The 18,746-nt window shown below is 40.8% G+C and overlaps 1 protein-coding gene across 1 annotated transcript in view; it reads right to left on the bottom strand.

The window, feature by feature from the left end:
• The window catches only part of Trim44 (tripartite motif containing 44), a 102,835-nt gene extending 84,388 nt beyond the window's left edge, over positions 1 to 18,447 (bottom strand). The window contains exon 1 of the mRNA XM_021155400.3: positions 17,270 to 18,447. Within this exon, the coding sequence (XP_021011059.1) occupies positions 17,270 to 17,941 (672 nt within the window). The 5' untranslated portion in view covers positions 17,942 to 18,447. The remainder of the gene's footprint in view (positions 1 to 17,269) is intronic.
• Between the last annotated feature and the right edge of the window lie 299 nt (positions 18,448 to 18,746).

Here is an 18,746-nt window from a genome sequence, read left to right as displayed (position 1 = left end):
CTCTCTCTCTCTCTCTCTCTCTCTCTCTCTCTCCCTCCTTCCCTCCCTCCCCTCCCCTCTCTCTTTCCAGCTGCCGGCACCATTTTAAGCTATTCGGCAAGAACACTAATGGATTATGACTTTCCCCCTGGCTGTAGAAAAGAGAAAGGAATGCACCAAACCATGTCTTGCCGTCTTCAGAAAACAAAGAATGAAGGAATCCCTAAGCAGACGACAGACTAAAGGCAGCTGTACCTTGCTAGTTTAGAGAGTTTAGAGATGAGGAAACCCTTTGTCTTTTCCTAAAAATGCATTTCACCACCAGAATCCTTCCTCCTGCCCACAAAGCATCAAAAGCATCGCCTCCCCAGGGGACACACAGAGCAGCACCTGAGAGCCTGCCTTCAGGAAATCCTACATTCTACATTTCCAGCCAACTCAAGAGTTATTTTCAGACATTCATTGGGCTTTACATTGAGCCTGCTATGTTCAGCCTCAAAACAAGTATGAAGAATAGCTTCCCTAATACAACCACCCCCAAATAGAAATAAAAATGAAAGTCTCTTAGAGCAGACCTGTCTCTAACAAGTTCTAGAATTGATGCAAAACTACAAAAGGAAGATTCTGGTGCAAGTTCACCCCATCCACGGCTTGTATTCCCCACACCTACTCCTTCCTGTACTCTATGGAGCCTTATGCATATTCTGACAAACAGACAGCAATCTGGTAGGCTATACTAGGAGAGCAGTGCCCAGGCACTAAGCAGAGGGGGAAGATACCGACTGTTTTAAACTGACCTACTCTGGAGGCCTGAGAAAGGGAAACAATTAAGTCAGAGAGGCAGAACTCAACCACCAAAGCCCAGAGTGAGAGACTGCCCTGAAAGCAGGTGTATAGAGAGAACGGATCACTAAAAAGCAGAGGCATCCAGGGGCAAGAGGCTCAGTGAAATGATGTCACTGAGAAAAGGAGCCCTGCTTTCCGGCAGACATCATCAGAGGCTAATTATGAGGTCCGGTATTCCTGAGACTGAGGTTAGCAAGCAGATCTGACCACTAGAGCCACCACTCTGCCATACTTTGCTGTAGAGGCCAGTACTCTGAACAAAGAAGTACTTGGCACCTATAGTGGGGCAGTTAATAAATACCTTCTAGGTTTTGAAAGGTCAAAGACAGGTCCTGTACAAATCTCAAGACTGTTTTGCCATCCCCACCCCCAATACACTTGGGAGACATACATCCTCCAAATCTACCCCAGAGAGAACATTAACCACCCTAGGGGACAGAGTCTGGGAAGTCTCCAAAAAGAAAAGAGCATGCCCAACCCATAAACTACGAAGCTACATATGGACAGCAGAAGCCTTTGTTATACAAAAGGAAGCTACTAAAGTGAAGAGTGACTGAGACTCTTGTAGGGTTCAGGCTCAGCACCAGCATAAATCTTCTGACAGGTTCAATTTACCTTCCCTAACCCAAGCACAAAATGTCAGTCTCCAATTTTTGGGATCCAGGAAGAGAGTGCTCTAACTTTTAATCCATTTTTTAATACCTTTACGCTTTGCCTTTTGAAGCCAGTATTACCCTGATATCAAAACTAAGGACAAAACAACAACAACTACAGATGACAAAGTTCTCAACAAAACACTTGAGAACCAAATTCAAGAATACGCTAAGAACATCACATATCATGATGAAGTTGATTACACCCCAGGGACACAAGGTTGGTTCAAAATATGAAAAGGAAAAAAAGGGGGAAGGGAATACAAACAACTAAGGAAAAGTCAGACCTACAAATATTTTTTATTTGTAGATTATATAACCATATACTTAAAAGACTTAAAACTCTACAAGGAAAATTTCAGACTTAGGTACCTTCAGCAAAGAAATAGGATATAAAGATAAAAAAAAATTATGTACCAACAACAAACTTTGCATGAACAAGTTAGGAAAACTATCCCATTTGTAATAGCTTAAAAATAAAATCTTGAGCCTAAACCAAACCACAGAATTAAAAGACCTCTATAAAAAAACCTAAAGACCTTAAAAACAAAACAAAACAAAACAAAACTGAAGACTCTAGATAATGGAAAGACCTCCAATTCTCAAAGACTACAGAATTAATATTGTTGAAATAATGATATCACCAAAAGTGGTCTACATATTTAATAATCCACATCAAATTTTAAATAGCATCCTTCACAAACATTATGGATAAGACCCCAAATAGCCAAAATAATCCAAGCAGGGGGTAAAAAAAAAATCAATGCTGGAATGATCACAATTATTTAATCTTGGCTTATATTACAGAACCATAGTGATAAAACTTTATGGTACTATACAAAACAGAAATGTAGACCAACAGAATAGAACACAGGACCCAGAAACCACACAGCATGGTCACCTAATTTTTGACAAAGCTGTCAAATACACACTAGGGAAATGGCCCTTGGAAAATGGGGCAACCACCTGTAGAAGAAATTAGATTCATATTTCTTTTCCTACACAAAAATCAAATGGCAATAAATCAAAGACCTTAATCTAAGATCTGAACTGCTGAGGCTCCTGGGCTCTAGGAGCTTTCCTCTAGAACCTGCAGGAAAACAGCAAACACACACCAGGATAAAGATACAGGAGGCAGGTGACAGTGGAGGCAGGTGTGATGGTGCATATCTTTAATCCCAGCACTGAGGAGGCAGAGGCTGAGCCTGAGGCAGGTCGACTTCTGTGAGTTCAAGTCCAGCCAGGGCTACATAGCAAGACCAAGTTTCAAAACACAAATAACAAAAAAGCAAAAAAAAAAAAAAAGCCAAGTAGTGATGGCACACACCTTTAATCCCAGCAGAGGTAGGTGAATCTCCTGACTTGGGAAGCCAACCTAGTCTACAGAGCTAGTTTGTGGACAGCTAGGCCTTCCTCAAGGGGGACAAAAAGATACAGAGGTAGATGTTTAATGCAACACTATTCACAACAGCCTTTTTATGAAACCAACATAGGAATGGAAAAGTATGATATATACATACACACAATGCAAATGTTTTCAAAAAAGGAATGAAATTATGGCAATGGCAAAAACTGGAGATACTCATATTAAGCCAACTAAGACAATGGCAAAATGCTAAATAATATATGTGTTCTCTTATTTGTATTTGTACTTAAATGTATGTGTACATGTTGTACCTGTGACTTGAAAGCAGAAGTAACGTTAAGGGGACCAAGGAGAAGACAAGGGTTGGGAAAAGGGAGATTATGATGGGAAATATGTTCAATATTGTATACTAATGTACAAAAACTTAAACATAAAGATTTTTTTTAAAGTTTGAAAAGAGGGCTCAATGAGTAGACCCAGAAACCATAAAATTATTAAATGAAAATTCCAGTTGGAGAGGTGGGCTATTTGCCTTTGAGTTACCAGCCAGGGAAGCCCCAGAGACCCTCAAAATGATAAGGCTATTGGCTATTGCTGTTGGATTCTCCCCACGACTATATGCTAAGACCATGTTACTGACGATACCACATACTTTGGTTACAAGATATAGAAGAATCAAGTTGTAGCTGAGCTACAAGTTTCCTCCATGCTGACTAGCTTTCATAGTGCCAGAAGGTTCCACGCAGGCTGCTGCTGCAGGAGAGATGTCACTAACAGTTTTACTCAGCTATGGATCCTGTTAAGTTCCAGGCAGTAACGTGTACACTAGTGCAACAATGGCATCACTTTTTTTAGAGGTAACCAACTCCTTTCTGTTTGGACTTAATTCACCTCTGGTACTGAAACCTGACTAAAGGCCCATGGCTAGAGAGGCCACGGGCCCTATTGGAGAAGTTACAGCATCAGCATTTAGCTAAATGGACATGATATGCCCATCAACTTGTTTTATAAATATTTGTGCTTATGCTCATAGTTTACTGCTGTCATTCAGTTTTGGTTGGAAAAGCTTCTTTTTCCAGTGGGCAAGTTACTTAAGAGATGCATAAGCAGTGAAAGTATAAATGACTGTTTCAGGGCTGGAGAGTTGGCTCAGTGGGTAAGAGCACCGACTGCTCTTCCGAAGGTCCTGAGTTCAAATCCCAGCAACCATATGGTGGCTCACAACCATCCATAATGAGATCTGACACCTTCATCTGGTGCGTCTGAAGACAAAGACAGCTACAGTGTACTTATGTATAATAATAAATAAATCTTTAAAAAAAAAAAAAAAGACTGCTTCATGCTTAGCCCTTAATGAGACTTCTTTATCATTCACTCCAAGGTTCATAGAAATTGTGTAAGAGGAGACTGAAAGGATGTAAGACTAGAAGACTGGCCTGTGCCAGCAGGAGCAGGGACACAGGAAACCCGTCCTACCACCACCACCAGTGGCAAGGGTTCTTTCTGGTAGGCACCAGCTCCAGGCCACCTTGGGCGTAAACTCTGCAGATGGTCCCACTGTCCCCAGAGGACTCTACACACCCAGGATCTTAGGATCACTGATGAGTGGAATGCAACATCTGTCCCAGTACAACTGGGAGTGCCTGGGGCCAGCAGGAGCAGGGACACACAAGCTGACTAGTGGCTCGGGGTTCCTTCTGTTCTGTGCTGGTCTACCTTGTTTTCGAACACTTCAGACAGCTCCTAGGTCCCCAGAGGAGGTACAACTTCTAACACGCCCAGGATCTTAGGATTCCAGGATCCCAGGATCCCAGGAGCTTGGTCACACCAGGACCTCAGGGTCTCAGAGGAAGCTTGACTGCCAAGAACTCTGATACACCCAGAATCTCAGGTTCACAGAATGCTGGACTCTAAGGAGTTCTGACTGAACTGGGATTACAGGAAGGACAGGCTCAAATCAGATATATTGAGGGCAGCAAGCACTTGAGATAATCAGATGGTAGGAGGCAAGCATACAAACAGAAGCAACAGAAACCAAGGTTACTTGGCATCATCAGAACCCCATAGAAAGTTCTGGATACAGCATCAAACCAGAAAAACAAGGTATGGATCTAAAGTCACTTCTCATGATGATGATGGAGGACTATAAAAAGGAAATAAATAACTCCCATAAAGAAATACAGGAGAACACATCCAAACAGGTGAAAGAATTGAACAAAGCAATCCAGAACTTCTAAAAATGGAAGTAGAAACAAGAAAGAAATCACAAAGGGAGACCACTCTGGAAGTAGAAAACCTAGGAAAGAAGCCAGGAGCCATTGATGCAAGCATAACCAACAGAATACAAGAGATAGAAGAGAGAGTCTCAGGTTCAGAAGATACCATAGAACACACTGACACAACAATTAAAAAAAATGTGAAATGCAAAAAGATACTAACCCAAAACATCCAGAAAATCCAGGACACAATGAGAAGACCAAACCTAGGGATAATAGGTATAGATAAGAAAAGGAAGATTTCCAACTTAAAGGGCCAGTAAATATCTTCAACAAAACTATAGAAGAAAACTTCCCCAACCTAAAGAAAGAGATGCCTGCCCATGAACATACAAGAAGCCTACAGAACTCCAAATAGTTTGGACCAGAAAAGAAATTCCTACCATCACATAATAATCAAAAGACTAAATGCACAAAACAAAGAAAATATATTAAAAGCAGTAAGGGAAAAAGGTCAAGTAACACATAAAGGCAGACCTATCAGAATTACACCTGACTTCTCCCCCAGAGACTATGAAAGCCAGAAGATCTTGGGCAGATGTTATACAGATCCTAAGAGAACACAAATGCCAGCTCAGGCTACTATACCCAGCACAACTCTCAATTACCATAGATGGAGAAAGGAAGGTATTCCATGACAAAACCAAATTTACACAGTATCTTTCCACAAATCCAGCCCTTCAAAGGATAATAAAGGGAAAACTCCAACACAAAGAGGGAAACTAAGCTCAAGAAAGTAATCTTTCAACAAACCTAAAGAAAATAGCCACATAAACAGAATTCCAACTCTAACAACAACAATAACAGGAAACAACAATTACTTTTCCTTAATATCTCTTAATATCAATAGACTCAATTACCCAATAAAAAGACAGAGACTAAACTTTTTGCTGCATACAAACCCACCTCAGGGACAAAGACAGACACTACCTTAGAGTAAAAGGCTGGAAAACAATTTTCCAAGCAAATGGTCCCAAGAAACAAGCTGGAATAGTCATTCTAATATCGAATAAAATCGACTTTCAAACTAAAGTTCTCAAAAAAGATAAGGAGGGGCACTTCTTACTCATCAAAGGTAAAATTTAACAAGATGAACTCTCAGTTCTGAGCATCTATGCTCCAAATGCAAGGGCATCCACATTCATTAAAGAAACTTTGCTGGGCTGGTGAGATGGCTCAGTGGGTAAGAGCACCCGACTGCTCTTCCGAAGGTCCAGAGTTCAAATCCCAGCAACCACATGGTGGCTCACAACCATCCACAACGAGATCTGGCGCCCTCTTCTGGAGTGTCTGAAGACAGCTACAGTGTACTTATATATAATAAATAAATAAATCTAAAAAAAAAAAAGCTTTATTAAAAAAAAAAAAGAAACTTTGCTAAAACTCAAATCACACATTACAGCTCACACAATAATAGTGAGAGATTTCAACACTGTCATCCACTGTCATCAATGGACAGAACCTGGAAACAGAAACTAAACAGAGACACAATGAAACTAACAGAAGTTATGAAACAAATTGATTTAACAGATGTCTATAGAACATTTCATCCTAAAACAAAAGGATATACCTTCCTCTCAGCACTTCATGGTACCTTCTCCAAAATTGACCACATAATCAATCACCAAACAGGCCTCAACAGATACAAAAATAATGAAATAGTCCCATGCACCCTATCAGATCACCACGGACTAAGGATGATCTTCAATAACAACATAAATAATAGAAAGCCTACATACATGTGGAAGCTGAACAACACTCTACTCAAAGATAACTTAATCAAAGAAGAAATAAAGAAAGAGATTAAAGACTTTTTTGAGTTTAATGAAAATGAAGCCACAATATACCCAAACTTATGGGACACAATGAAAGCAGTCCTAAGAAGAAAACTTATAGCTCTGAGTGCCTCCAAAAAGAAACTGGAGAGAGCATACATACACTAGCAGCTTGACTTCACACCTAAAAGCTCTAGAACAAAAGGAAGGAAATTCATCAAAGAGGACTAGAAGGCAGGAAATAATCAAACTCAAGGCTGAAATCAACCAAGTGAAAACAAAAAGAACTATACAAAGAATCAACCAAACCAGGAGCTGGTTCTTTGAAAAAAAGTCAACAAGATAGATAAACCCTTAGCCAGACTAACTAGAGGGCACAGGGACAGCATTCTAATTAACAAAATCAGAAATGAAAAGGAAGACATAACAACAGAATCTGACGAAATCAAAAAAAAAAAAAAATCATCATATCCTACTACAAAAGCCTATACTCAACAAAACTGGAAAACCTGGATGAAATGGACAAATTTCTGGACAGATACCACCAGGTACCAAAGTTAAATCAGGATCAGATTAGTGATCTAAACAGCCCATATCCCCTAAAGAAATAGAAGCAGTCATTAATAGTCTCCCAACCAAAAAAAGCCCATGACTAGATGGGTTAGTGCAGAGTTCTATCAGACCTTCAAAGAAGATCTAATCCCAGTTCTTCACAAACTATTCCACAAAATAGAAACAGAAAGTTCTCTACCCAATTCATTCTATGAAGCCACAATTACTCTGATACCTAAACCACACAAAGACCCAACAAAGAAAGAGAACTTCAGACCAATTTCCCTTATGAATATTGATGCAAAAATACTCAATAAAATTCTCCCAAACCGAATCCAAGAACACATCAAAACGATCATCCATCTTAATCAAGTAGGCTTCATCCCAGGGATGCAGAGATGGCTTAATATACGGAAATCCATCAACGTAATCCATTATATAAACAAACTCAAAGACAAAAACCACATGATCATCTCGTTAGATGCTGAGAAAACATTTGACAAAGTCCAACACCACTTCATGATAAAAGTCTTGGAAAGATCAGGAATTCAAGGCCCATACCAAAACATAATAAAAGCAATATACAGCAAACCAGTAGCCAACATCAAACTAAATGGTGAGAAACTGGAAGCAATCACACAAAATCAGGGACTAGACAAGGTTGCCCACTCTCTCCCTACCTATTCAATATAGTACTTGAAGTCCTAGTCAGAGCAATTAGACAACAAAAGGAGATCAAAGGAATACAAATTGGAAAGGAAGAAGTCAAAATATCACTATTTGCAGATGATATGATAGTATATATAAGTGACCACAAAAATTCCACCAGAGAACTCCTAAATCTGATAAACTACTTCAGTGAAGTAGCTGGATATTAAATTAACTCAAACAAATCAGTGGCCTTTCTCTACACAAAGGATAAACAGGCTCAGAAAGAAATTAGGGAAACAACAACCTTCAAAATAGTTACAACTAATATAAAATACCTTGGCGTGACTCTAAGGAAGTGAAAGATCTGTATGATAAGAACTTCAAGTCTCTGAAGAAAGAAATTGAAGAAGATCTCAGAAGATGGAAAGACCTCCCATGCTGATGGATTGGCAGGATTAATATAGTCAAATGGCTATCTTGCCGAAAGCAATCTACAGGTTCAATGCAATCCCCATCAAAATACCAACTCAGTTCTTCACAGAGTTAGAAAGTACAATTTTCAAATTCATCAGGAATAACAAAAATCCTAGGATAACAAAAACTATTCTCAACAATAAAAGAACCTCTGGTGGAATCACCATCCCCGACCTGAAGCTGTACTACAGAGCAACTGTGATAAAAACTGCATGGTACTGGTACAGTGACAGACAGATCAATGGAACAGATTTGAAGACCCAGAAATGAACTTACACACCTATGGTCACTTGATCTTTGAGAAAGGCTCTAAAACCATCCAGTGGAAAGAAGGCAGAATTTTCAACAAATGGTGCTGGCTTAACTTGTGGTTAGCATGTACAAGAATGTGAATTGATCCATTCTTATCTCCTTGTACAAAGCTCAAGTCTAAGTGGATCAAAGAACTCCACATAAAACCAGAGACACTGAAACTTATAGACAAGAAAGTGGGAAAGAGCCTCAAAGATAAGGGCACAGGGGAAAGATTACTGAACAGAACAACAATGGCATGTGCTGTAAGATCAAGAATCCACAAATGGAACCTCATAAAATTGTAAAGCTTCTGTAAGGCAAAGGACACTGTCAATCAGACCAAAAGGCAACCAACAGATTGGGAAAATACCCTTACCAATCCTAAATCCAATAGGGGGCTAATATCCAATATATACAAAGAAATCAAGAAGTTGGACTCCAGAAAACCAAACAACCCTATTAAAAAATGGGGTACTGAGCTAAACAAAGAATTCTCAACTGAGGAAGACTGAATAGCTGAGAAGCACCTAAAAAATGTTCAACATCCTTAATCATCAGGGAAATCAAATCAAAACAACCCTGAGATTCTAGTTCACACCAGTCACAATGGCTAAAATTAAAAACTCAGGTGACAGCAGATACTGGTGAGGATGTGGAGAAAGAGGAACACTCCTCCACTGCTGATGGGACTGCAAGCTGGTACAACCATTCTGGAAGTCAGTTTGGTGGTTCCTCAGAAAATTTGACATAGTTCTACCAGAAGATCCAGCCATAACACTCCTGGGCATATACCCAGACTCAATATCAATCAAAACAACCTAGACTCCAAAAAAACAAAAAAACAAAAAACAAAAACAAAACCAATGCATTTTTTCTCATGTGTGGATCCTAGAATTTAATTTTTCTATAAGTTTATGTAGGAGATATTTAGGTCATGAAACGAGAACCACAAGGGAAGGGGAGAGATGTGAAGGGGAGACAGAATACATGTGACATGAAAATGGAACGGAGGTTACCTGGAGAAGGAAAGAGACCAGCAGGAGGAAGGAAATGGGACAAAGGTGGGGAGTTGAGGCAAGGAATCAACAAAAACAAAGCATATGTGAAAATGCCACAGTGAAACTCATTACTTTATAGACTATAATTAAAATACAACAATTAAACATTTTTGCTAAAAAGGAATGAAATGAAAAATTAATATCACCATCCCACAAGTAAAAATATTTACCACCTTCTGCATCTTATTTAATTTCCAACTTGAAACCCACTCTCATACTGGGCAACCATCTTTGGTTCCTTAGACTCAAAAAAATCATTCTTGGATCTGAAATCTATTACCAAGTGGTTTTATTGTTACTGTTGTTTTTAAAGAGCTTATTTTTTAATTTATGTGTCTCTCTCTGTGTCTATGTATTCCACACAGGTGCAGGTGCTACAAAGGCCAGCAGAGGCCGTTAGATCCCCTAGAGCTGTAGTTTTAGGTGGTTCTGAACCACTCAACTCTGGAAACTGAACTCTGGTCCTCTAGAAGAGCAGGAAGCATTATCTCTAGTCCCTCGGTGCTTTAACCCTAACTCTAAGAGTTTGCTAAATCTGCGCGCTTCACCACCCACTGTGGCAAGTGGTAATACTCCTCCAACTCTTGCTACCTTACATTCCATTTTCTCCATAAAAAAACTGAGCCAAGTTTTGTTTTATTTTGTGAGGTTGAGTTTTTGCTTCTTTGTTTAGCTCTTGGTTTTGTTTAGGCAGGGCCTCATGATGTAGGAACTTTCTTGCCATTCTCCCACCTCACTCTCCCATGTGTAGGATAGGATTAAAGATGTAAATGACCATGCAAGCCGAGTAAAGGCTGAAGAGCAGAAATTAAACTCTCTCCCTTGCTTAAGCAGACCAAGGTCAATCAGAAGAAAATCCAAAATCCAAAATGGCTTACTTGGTAGCTTGACCTTTTTACTCCTCACCACAGCCCCAAGCCTGCCATTATTCACCAGCCATTCTTTCAATGGTCTCAGCAAGTCTGTTCCAGCCTACACTCTTTACACTCATTTTCTCCACTTGAACTGCTAATGCCCCATCCTCCCATGACTGACCCTAGTGACAACTGAGTTGTTGGAGCAATATTAGGGCTATCCATTCCCAATACACCAATTAAAGAGACAATGAAGACAGAGAGCAGAAAAGAAGATGTATTCAATATGGTCACACTGGGATGAGGAACAAAAATAAGGGTTTATTGACCCCAAATCTGTCTTAAGGGTATTGAGGTGAATTTTAGATTTAATTAAGCAATCCTAGCTAAGGTGTGGTCCTGCCCATTATTACTTTTCTCAGCTCAGGTCCTACATGGAGTCTGGTAATTTGTTAAACCATATCTCTTAATAGCTGAAGAGGCAACCTGGTCCTCATGAATTCTGATCTTCACCTGAAAGGTAGTCTGTCCTTTCAGATTTTGCTCTTCTCAAAAGCCAAGATGACTTAAGAAGAAAGATTAAGGACAAGAACGTATCTCTCTCCTTCAGTCACAGCACAGAATGAAGGCTTTCATCTTGCTTTTGGATGTCTGTGGGCCCATGTGAGGAGTCAGTACTGTTTAGCAAAAGTGGTTTCTATGTACCTCTTTCAAGGCAAATCCCTTTCAGACTCTTCAACAGCCTTCCTCTCTTCTCATCCTACCTACTCTCTGTCTCCCTCTTTAATGTATTTACTATGAAATTGAGCATTATTTAAAATATCATTACTTAATTTTGCTTAGTGTGTTTTGTTCATAGAATATAAGTTCAGTGAGATCTTAGAATTACTTATTGTTAGGTCCCTACTGCCAAAAAATACTCCATGTATTTTTTTTCTAGATTTTTAAAATATAAATTTTACATTAAATACATATACTTCTACCAGTTGCCTGCTTTTCAAACATTATTTTGAGATTTACTCATAGCTCTGACTTATTCACTTTCATGGCAATTTATGATATTTAATTATGATTATTCCATAATTTTACTTGTGCTACCTTCTGTCAAATGGTATTTTAGTTGGAAGTAAATACTATCTATCTATCTAGTGAAAATATGACTTGCTCAGGTTCATGAGAGGGCTCTCTGTAGCTGACGTCCTTAAACTCTTGCTCAGGAACTCCCTAAAAGAAGTTTGGAAAACTGTGCTTCCTCCTCCATGTTCAACCTGACAGGTAAACTGGGCATGCATGGCATGGTGGCACACACCTATAATCAGTCCCAGAACTTGGAGGCCTGAGACAGGAGAGGTCTCCAGGATGAGGCTAGACTACATATCAAGTACCAGACATGCAAGGACATAACAAACAAACAAACAAACAAAAAACAGGTTTTAAAAAGTCAAAAATAAAAAAATAAACATAAATTGATAGCTAAAATATTTCCTGAATAAACCTTCACCTAGAAAATTTAAGAACTCCAATAACTATGTGTTGAATGAAGAAATCAAAAAAAAAAAAACTTTCTTCAAATAACACTATTAACTTCAAATAACATAAACACAGCTTAATAATTTATCTCATAAAATTATGGAAAAAGTTAAATGAAAAGCATGTATGATGTTTACAGTACAGACCATAGGACACAGACAGTTCTCCACACACTTTTGTTGCCACTGTAATTGTTACTAACTGACTACACAGTAACAACTAAATATCAGATAATAAACTAAAAAAAATGCTGATGAGAAAGAAAATTAAGAAATCCACTTGTTCTGCAGAATAGGAAATCAGAGGGATGGGAAAATAGTTTGAGAGTATTTATGCATAAAGTACCCAATCAACAGGAAAATGTTTCTGTGAAATATAAAATCATAAATGAGTGGAAGAATAACTGAGAATACACACAGAATAAAAGCAACAGGAAAAATATACATTCTGCTGTCTGAACTGAATTCAAATTCTTCTTTTTACTTACCACTGTGAAATGAAACAAACAGCCAAACAACAACACTAAACCGTCAACTCTGTTAAATACCCTACAAGACTGATGTCTCATTAGAACTTCTGAGATGATGGAGAACTCGAATGTTGCTATTCTGAGGCCAAATTGTTCTGTGCTATCTTTAGCCCCTTAGATAGCTATTTATTGTCCACCTCTGTGCTTAAACTAGCACCCTTGTGACTATCAGGCAAGATCTTTTTTTTTTGGAATGTACAAATTCTAATTTCTACAAATCCAAAGGTTACGAATATTATCAAGGCTGGACAGTAGTGGTGCACACCTTTAATCCTAGCACTTGGGAGGCAGAGGCAGGCGGATTTCTGAGTTCGAGGGCAGCCTGATCTACAGAGTGAGCTCCAGGACAGCCAGGGCTACACACAGAAACCCTGTCTCGAAAAACCAAAAAGACTATTATCAAATAGCACCTGAAATCTATAGAGGAAACGTCCCCACTTTGCTGTAGCCTGTGCACCTGATGTTTCCATCAATCAATTTTTAAGACACTTTTAGCTATAACCTCCTTTGTTCTGTTACTATGAAACTGGTAATTTTGGAATAAGGTAACCTGAGTAGGGTAACCTCAATGTGTTCCTGAGCAATGGTCATTCATCTTTGGCTCTGGAATAAACTCTTAATCTCTTTGCAGTGAAAATTGTAATTTTCACTTACTACTGTGAGGATTGAGTCAGAATTTGCAATTCAACACAATTTATACCCTATCAGGGTTCATAAAGATCCAAAGTCCTGCCAGGCCATAGAGGCACATACCATGCTCATGTTAGAAGAAACCAAAACCAAAGCTGATTGAATTAGCCAACATGACGCAGCTAAGACTGCAAAGATTATCACGATTCCCCCTACCATTCCTCCTTAATAACAGAGTGTCACCTTTTAGCTTGTCATATTATAGCTTGGAGAAATCAGTTCCCATTCTCTCTTGTAACTAGATAAACCATTAGATTAAGTTCTGTTCCATGAAACCTAAGCCAGAACACATACTTCTGGAGAGAAAATAGAGGGGTGTGTCTTTCACCTGTCTGTTATCTTAGAAGTCAGAACTGCTGGCTAGACCTTCAGAGGCCATCTCTGTTTGTAACAAAGATATCAGAGAGGAGCTGGCAAGCACCAAGATACAATTTCAATGCTTCCTTCCTCTAACCCTAGACTGCCTACATCTAGACTTCACTTAAAACAGGGAGAAATACACATCCATGCTATATATAAACTGCTGCTAAAGTTATTCCATTACTTTATGTATTGTTGAACTTAGTTCCAAGATAAACATTGATACACTACAACACAATCTCATTATCACTTATTCAGCAATGCCTTAGAATTAGATAAAATTATTATACTTTATAACACACATTTAACAAGTATTCCATGTGTGTTTATTATCTGACCAGCCTTGTGTTAGGTGCTGGGAATACAATGATGACTAATACATACTACTAGACTTATAAGAGTTTATAGCATAGAGGGAACAAACCTAACACTGACATAAAACCCAGAGTTACAATAAATGCATAGAGATTGTTGCTATGGCAGCATAGAGAAAGTTTATCTAACATCATACCTATTAAATTCTTCCCATTTTTCAAAGCATGTCTCAAATACCACTTTCTCAAATAAACCATTCCTGGTCATGCCTCTAGCTAAAACCACTTTCTTTCTCTAAATTCCCACATCAGGTCAGACCGTTTGTAACTCTGCTCTACACTCCATCTTATCTTAAAAGGCCAAGAAACAACTCTTCATAGTTCTCCTCTAAATACTCAGACCCACAAAAAAAGCAAAACCATATTTTAATAAAAATTAGTTTTATTTTCCCACTTATAATGTTGACTGTCCATCCATCTGTGAGCATCTGCCTCCCATGACCCAGGTTTTTGCATTTCTCTTACTATTTCTCATCTCAATCCCACATACCAGAACTATAAAGCTTTGTTCTTTGACTAGACTACGTCTTCAACTCAGAGAGGTCTATGAGTATCAGTGCTCAAGTTAAAGATATTCAAGCAGCCAACAGAAGAAGAAGTACATGAAAGTTAAGCTGTCATCCCAGATGAACAACAAAATATTCTCAAGTTGGGGCTTAAGTGGAACTCCAAGGCTGAGTGAGACCTTGAAGAATCTTTCCACAGAACCACATAAGGGAGACTAGATACCAAACCACCTCCTTTACTTTATCAACTTCTGATAAATATACTTACTGACCTACTGTGTAGCAGCCAGTATTTCATGGTACTATTAATATACTAGGAAAGGAAAAGAAAATCCATGAAATAGAAGATAATCAAAATAGATATAAACACTAAAGAAACAGAATACCAAAGCCAGGCGCACACCTTTAATCCCAGAACTCGGGAGGCAGAGGCAGGCGGATTTCTGAGTTCGAGGCCAGCCTGGTCTACAAAGTGAGTTCCAGGGCTACACAGAGAAACCCTGTCTCGAAAACAAAACAAAACAAAACAAAACAAAACACACACACACAAAAAAACCAAAAACAAAAAACCAGAATACACACACACACGTGTGTGTGTGTGTATGTGTGTGTGTGTGTATATATATATATATATATATATATATATATATATATATATATATTCCTGTAAGTTAGTGAGAAGAAAAGAGATAATCTAATAACTCCGAGTCTGCTCACTTGACCTGATAGTACTTTACAAAAGAGGAAATACAAAAGATACTTAGAAACCAAAGGAATGCAATTAAAACCACAATATACCATATTATATAATTAGCACAGTAAGAAAAATTAAAAACATTATTAACACCAAGTGGTGGTGAATACTCAGGACAAGAAGTGTCTTTATAATCATGCAGACAAGAGCAACTACTTGGAAAGCAGATGGTTTAGCATTCGGTACTATTTCCAGTTAAAGATAGAAAAGGGGGTATCAGGAAGCATGACCAAGAAGTCTTACACCTGAGCTATTATTTGAGGGGTTTGCCACTTTGTTTTTGAGAAAGGAATCTCACATGATAGGCTGGCTTCAAACTCGCTAGAGAACTGAGATTGACCCTGAACTCTGATCCTACTGCACTCACCTGTGGAATGCTGGAATTATAGGCACGAGCCACCTTGCTAAGTAACTATTTATAAAAGCAAGAAATTCCAGAAGCTGAAAACAAGTCAGATTTCATGTACACAGGGATTTTTGGCATATCTATAAAATGGAATTCAATACACCAATGAAAAATAAATCGCAGGCAGTCAATGGATGAATTGCACAAATGTCTTTAAAAAAAAAAAACTCACTCAAAACACTGCATGTCAATAATGTAAAAACCGTAATGTTAATTCAAGTTTAGAGATGCATACAAATGCTGTAAACACAAAGATAACCAAGAAAACTGTTAGTCCAGAGGTCAAGAAAATGGCTACCAAAACACAGTTATAACTGGAAAGTTATGAAATGTCAATATTACTAATAATAGTAGTCAGTAATACTACTATTAATTACTAATAATACAATTAGTAATAATAAGTACTAATAATGATTTCTGGTCTGGGTGGAGGTCTCAGGAGTATTTGCTCTGTGGTTATTTGTTAAGCTATATATTTTGTACACTTCTGCATGTGTACTTCACATAATAAAAGTAGGAATAAAGGAAATATTAATACGAAGTATTTTCATTATCAAAATAGTAGTTATTTTGAGGCCAGCAGTTTTAAGACTGCATAGGGAAACAAAAGCCATAAGAGATGTTTACCATACACTCATTACTTAATGAGCACAGAACACAGAAAAGCTGCTCTATCAACCTTAGCCATCGCTGTATACATAGAAGGCAACCCAAACGCAATCAATATTTACTAGATGTCTACTGCTGACAAAAACAGGGCCAAGCTGAATACATCCAAATCTAGCCAGTGAAGATAAAAGCCTCCATCGCCACACCAATGTAGCCTACCAGCTATACTTGTTTCCTACCAAGTCTCAAGCAACAAGGAACCTAAGACAACTCAAGACACACACCACAACACCTGTACCACCACTTTCCGAGTCTTCTACTAGAGGAACCAGCATCTTGGTTTTGTCAAAATCACGGTTTCTTTCTCATGTTTTCCATGTGGGCTGAGTTACCATAGCAAGAGCCCTAAGTCAAAACACTTATCCTAACAACGGTGATGATGTATAGAAAGTGGCCTAAATGGCGTCACAGTTCTCAAGGAATGGCCTATCTGAATTCCAGGGAGAAGTAATTTGCACACTGTCAGAAACTATACCCAAGATTTTCTGTGTTCTTGCATGTTCACTGATGAGAACTGACAACTTGACAATTTCAACCAAAATGGTGGACTAGGCACGGCTTCCAGCATGGCGACTCGTCTTGTTGATACATGAAAATGAATGTGGTCACAGCTAGGCTATCTGAAATCGGGGATCCTGTTCCCCTTAGACAAGTCTGAATGCCCGATACTCACTCTCAGTTCTTCGAAGGCTTCGTCCAGCGTGGACAGCTGGTGGCCCCGGTGAGCCCCAATGACTGGACACAGGACACAGATGAGCTGCCTATCTTCCTGGCAATAGGTGCTCAAATCCAGCCCATGGTCTGGACACTTCCTCTTGGCCACTCTCTCCGCTTCCATCTCTATTTCGGGGTCAAATTCGCTTTCTGCCTCAGTTTCTCCTTCTGCCTCCGATTCCCCTTCTTGGTTGTCTTCCTCCGCCTCGCTCTCCTGCTCATCCTCCATCTCTTCCTCGCTGTCTTCTTCACTCTCCTCGTCACTCTCATCCTCACTGTCTTCCTCGGTCTCGCTCTCTTCTTCCGACTCACTGTCTACCTCCGTCTCGCTCTCCTCTTCCCCGACCTCGCTCTCTACCTCGCCCTCGGCCTCCCCTTTGGCCTCGCCGTCTTCGGGGAGCGCGTCGTCCCCCCCGCTGGCCGGCGGAGTCCAGGCCTGGGCGCCATGGACGTAGGCGGCCAGGCGGTGGCTGAGGAACTTCTGGCGATGCGCGTCGGCGTGGCGGCGGCAGTAGCAGAAGCCGCAGTCGCGGCACACCTCCTCCGCCCCGGGCGCCTCGTCGGGTTCGCACTCGTCACACGTGCCGTCGGGAGGCAGCTCCTCGCAGGCCGCGCCCACTCCGGAGGCCATGTGGCTGCAGGGACGAGGCCGAGGCCTAGCGGCTGGCGTGCTCTCCGCCTTCAGCGCGGAGCGCCTCCTCACGCAGGCCCGCTTTCCCCCGGGGACTGGCCGGCCGCCCCGCCTGGGCCGCGCCGCTGCGCCGTGCCGCGCCGCGTCTGCAGCTGCTGAGGCCTGAGGGCCCGGCCAGCCGTCAGCGCTGGGCCTGGCGCCCGCTCGGTCTCTCCGCCGCGCGCCGCGCCCGCGCCCCGTCCCTCGCGCGCCACTTCCGGCGCGGCAGCCCGCGCCCCGTCGACCCCTGCGCCGCGCAGCCCGGCCTCCGTTGCCCGGCAAGATCGCGGCCGCCGCGGGCCCACGCCGCCCCGGTTCCACTTTACCCACGCCGTCAGCGGCCTCCTTTCACTTCCTGAGTCACTTAAAGCGGCAAGGACCCTTTTCTGCGTTTTCCCGCGGGGCTGAGCATCCCCCCCGGAAGGAGAAGCTCGAGTGCAATCTCTCCTCGCTGAGCAGGCGACGGGCCCCGCCTCTCCCACGCCCTCCCTGGAGGTGTCAACCTGACCGAAAACCACTAGCCAGCGGTCCCTGCGGACTTATGTCACTCTGGAGACACTGTCCCCGCCCCATCACAGCCCCAGGATTTTCAATGGGCCAAGGCCCCAAGGCTATTTATCACACCGAACCTGCCCGCCTGGGATTTCCATAAAGCCCCCAAAAGGGCTGTGTGTGTTCTTCTAGGCTACTGGGGTCTCAGTCTGGCTGGGCAAACACGCAACATTTTTGATCCAAAGCAATACAGTGCCTTGTGTGTTTGCAAAGT

Source organism: Mus caroli, unplaced genomic scaffold (genome assembly GCF_978045245.1).
Source record: "Mus caroli unplaced genomic scaffold, Mus_caroli_1 scaffold_2, whole genome shotgun sequence".
Lineage (NCBI taxonomy): Eukaryota > Metazoa > Chordata > Mammalia > Rodentia > Muridae > Mus > Mus caroli.
This window is presented reverse-complemented; position numbering and strand designations above follow the sequence as displayed.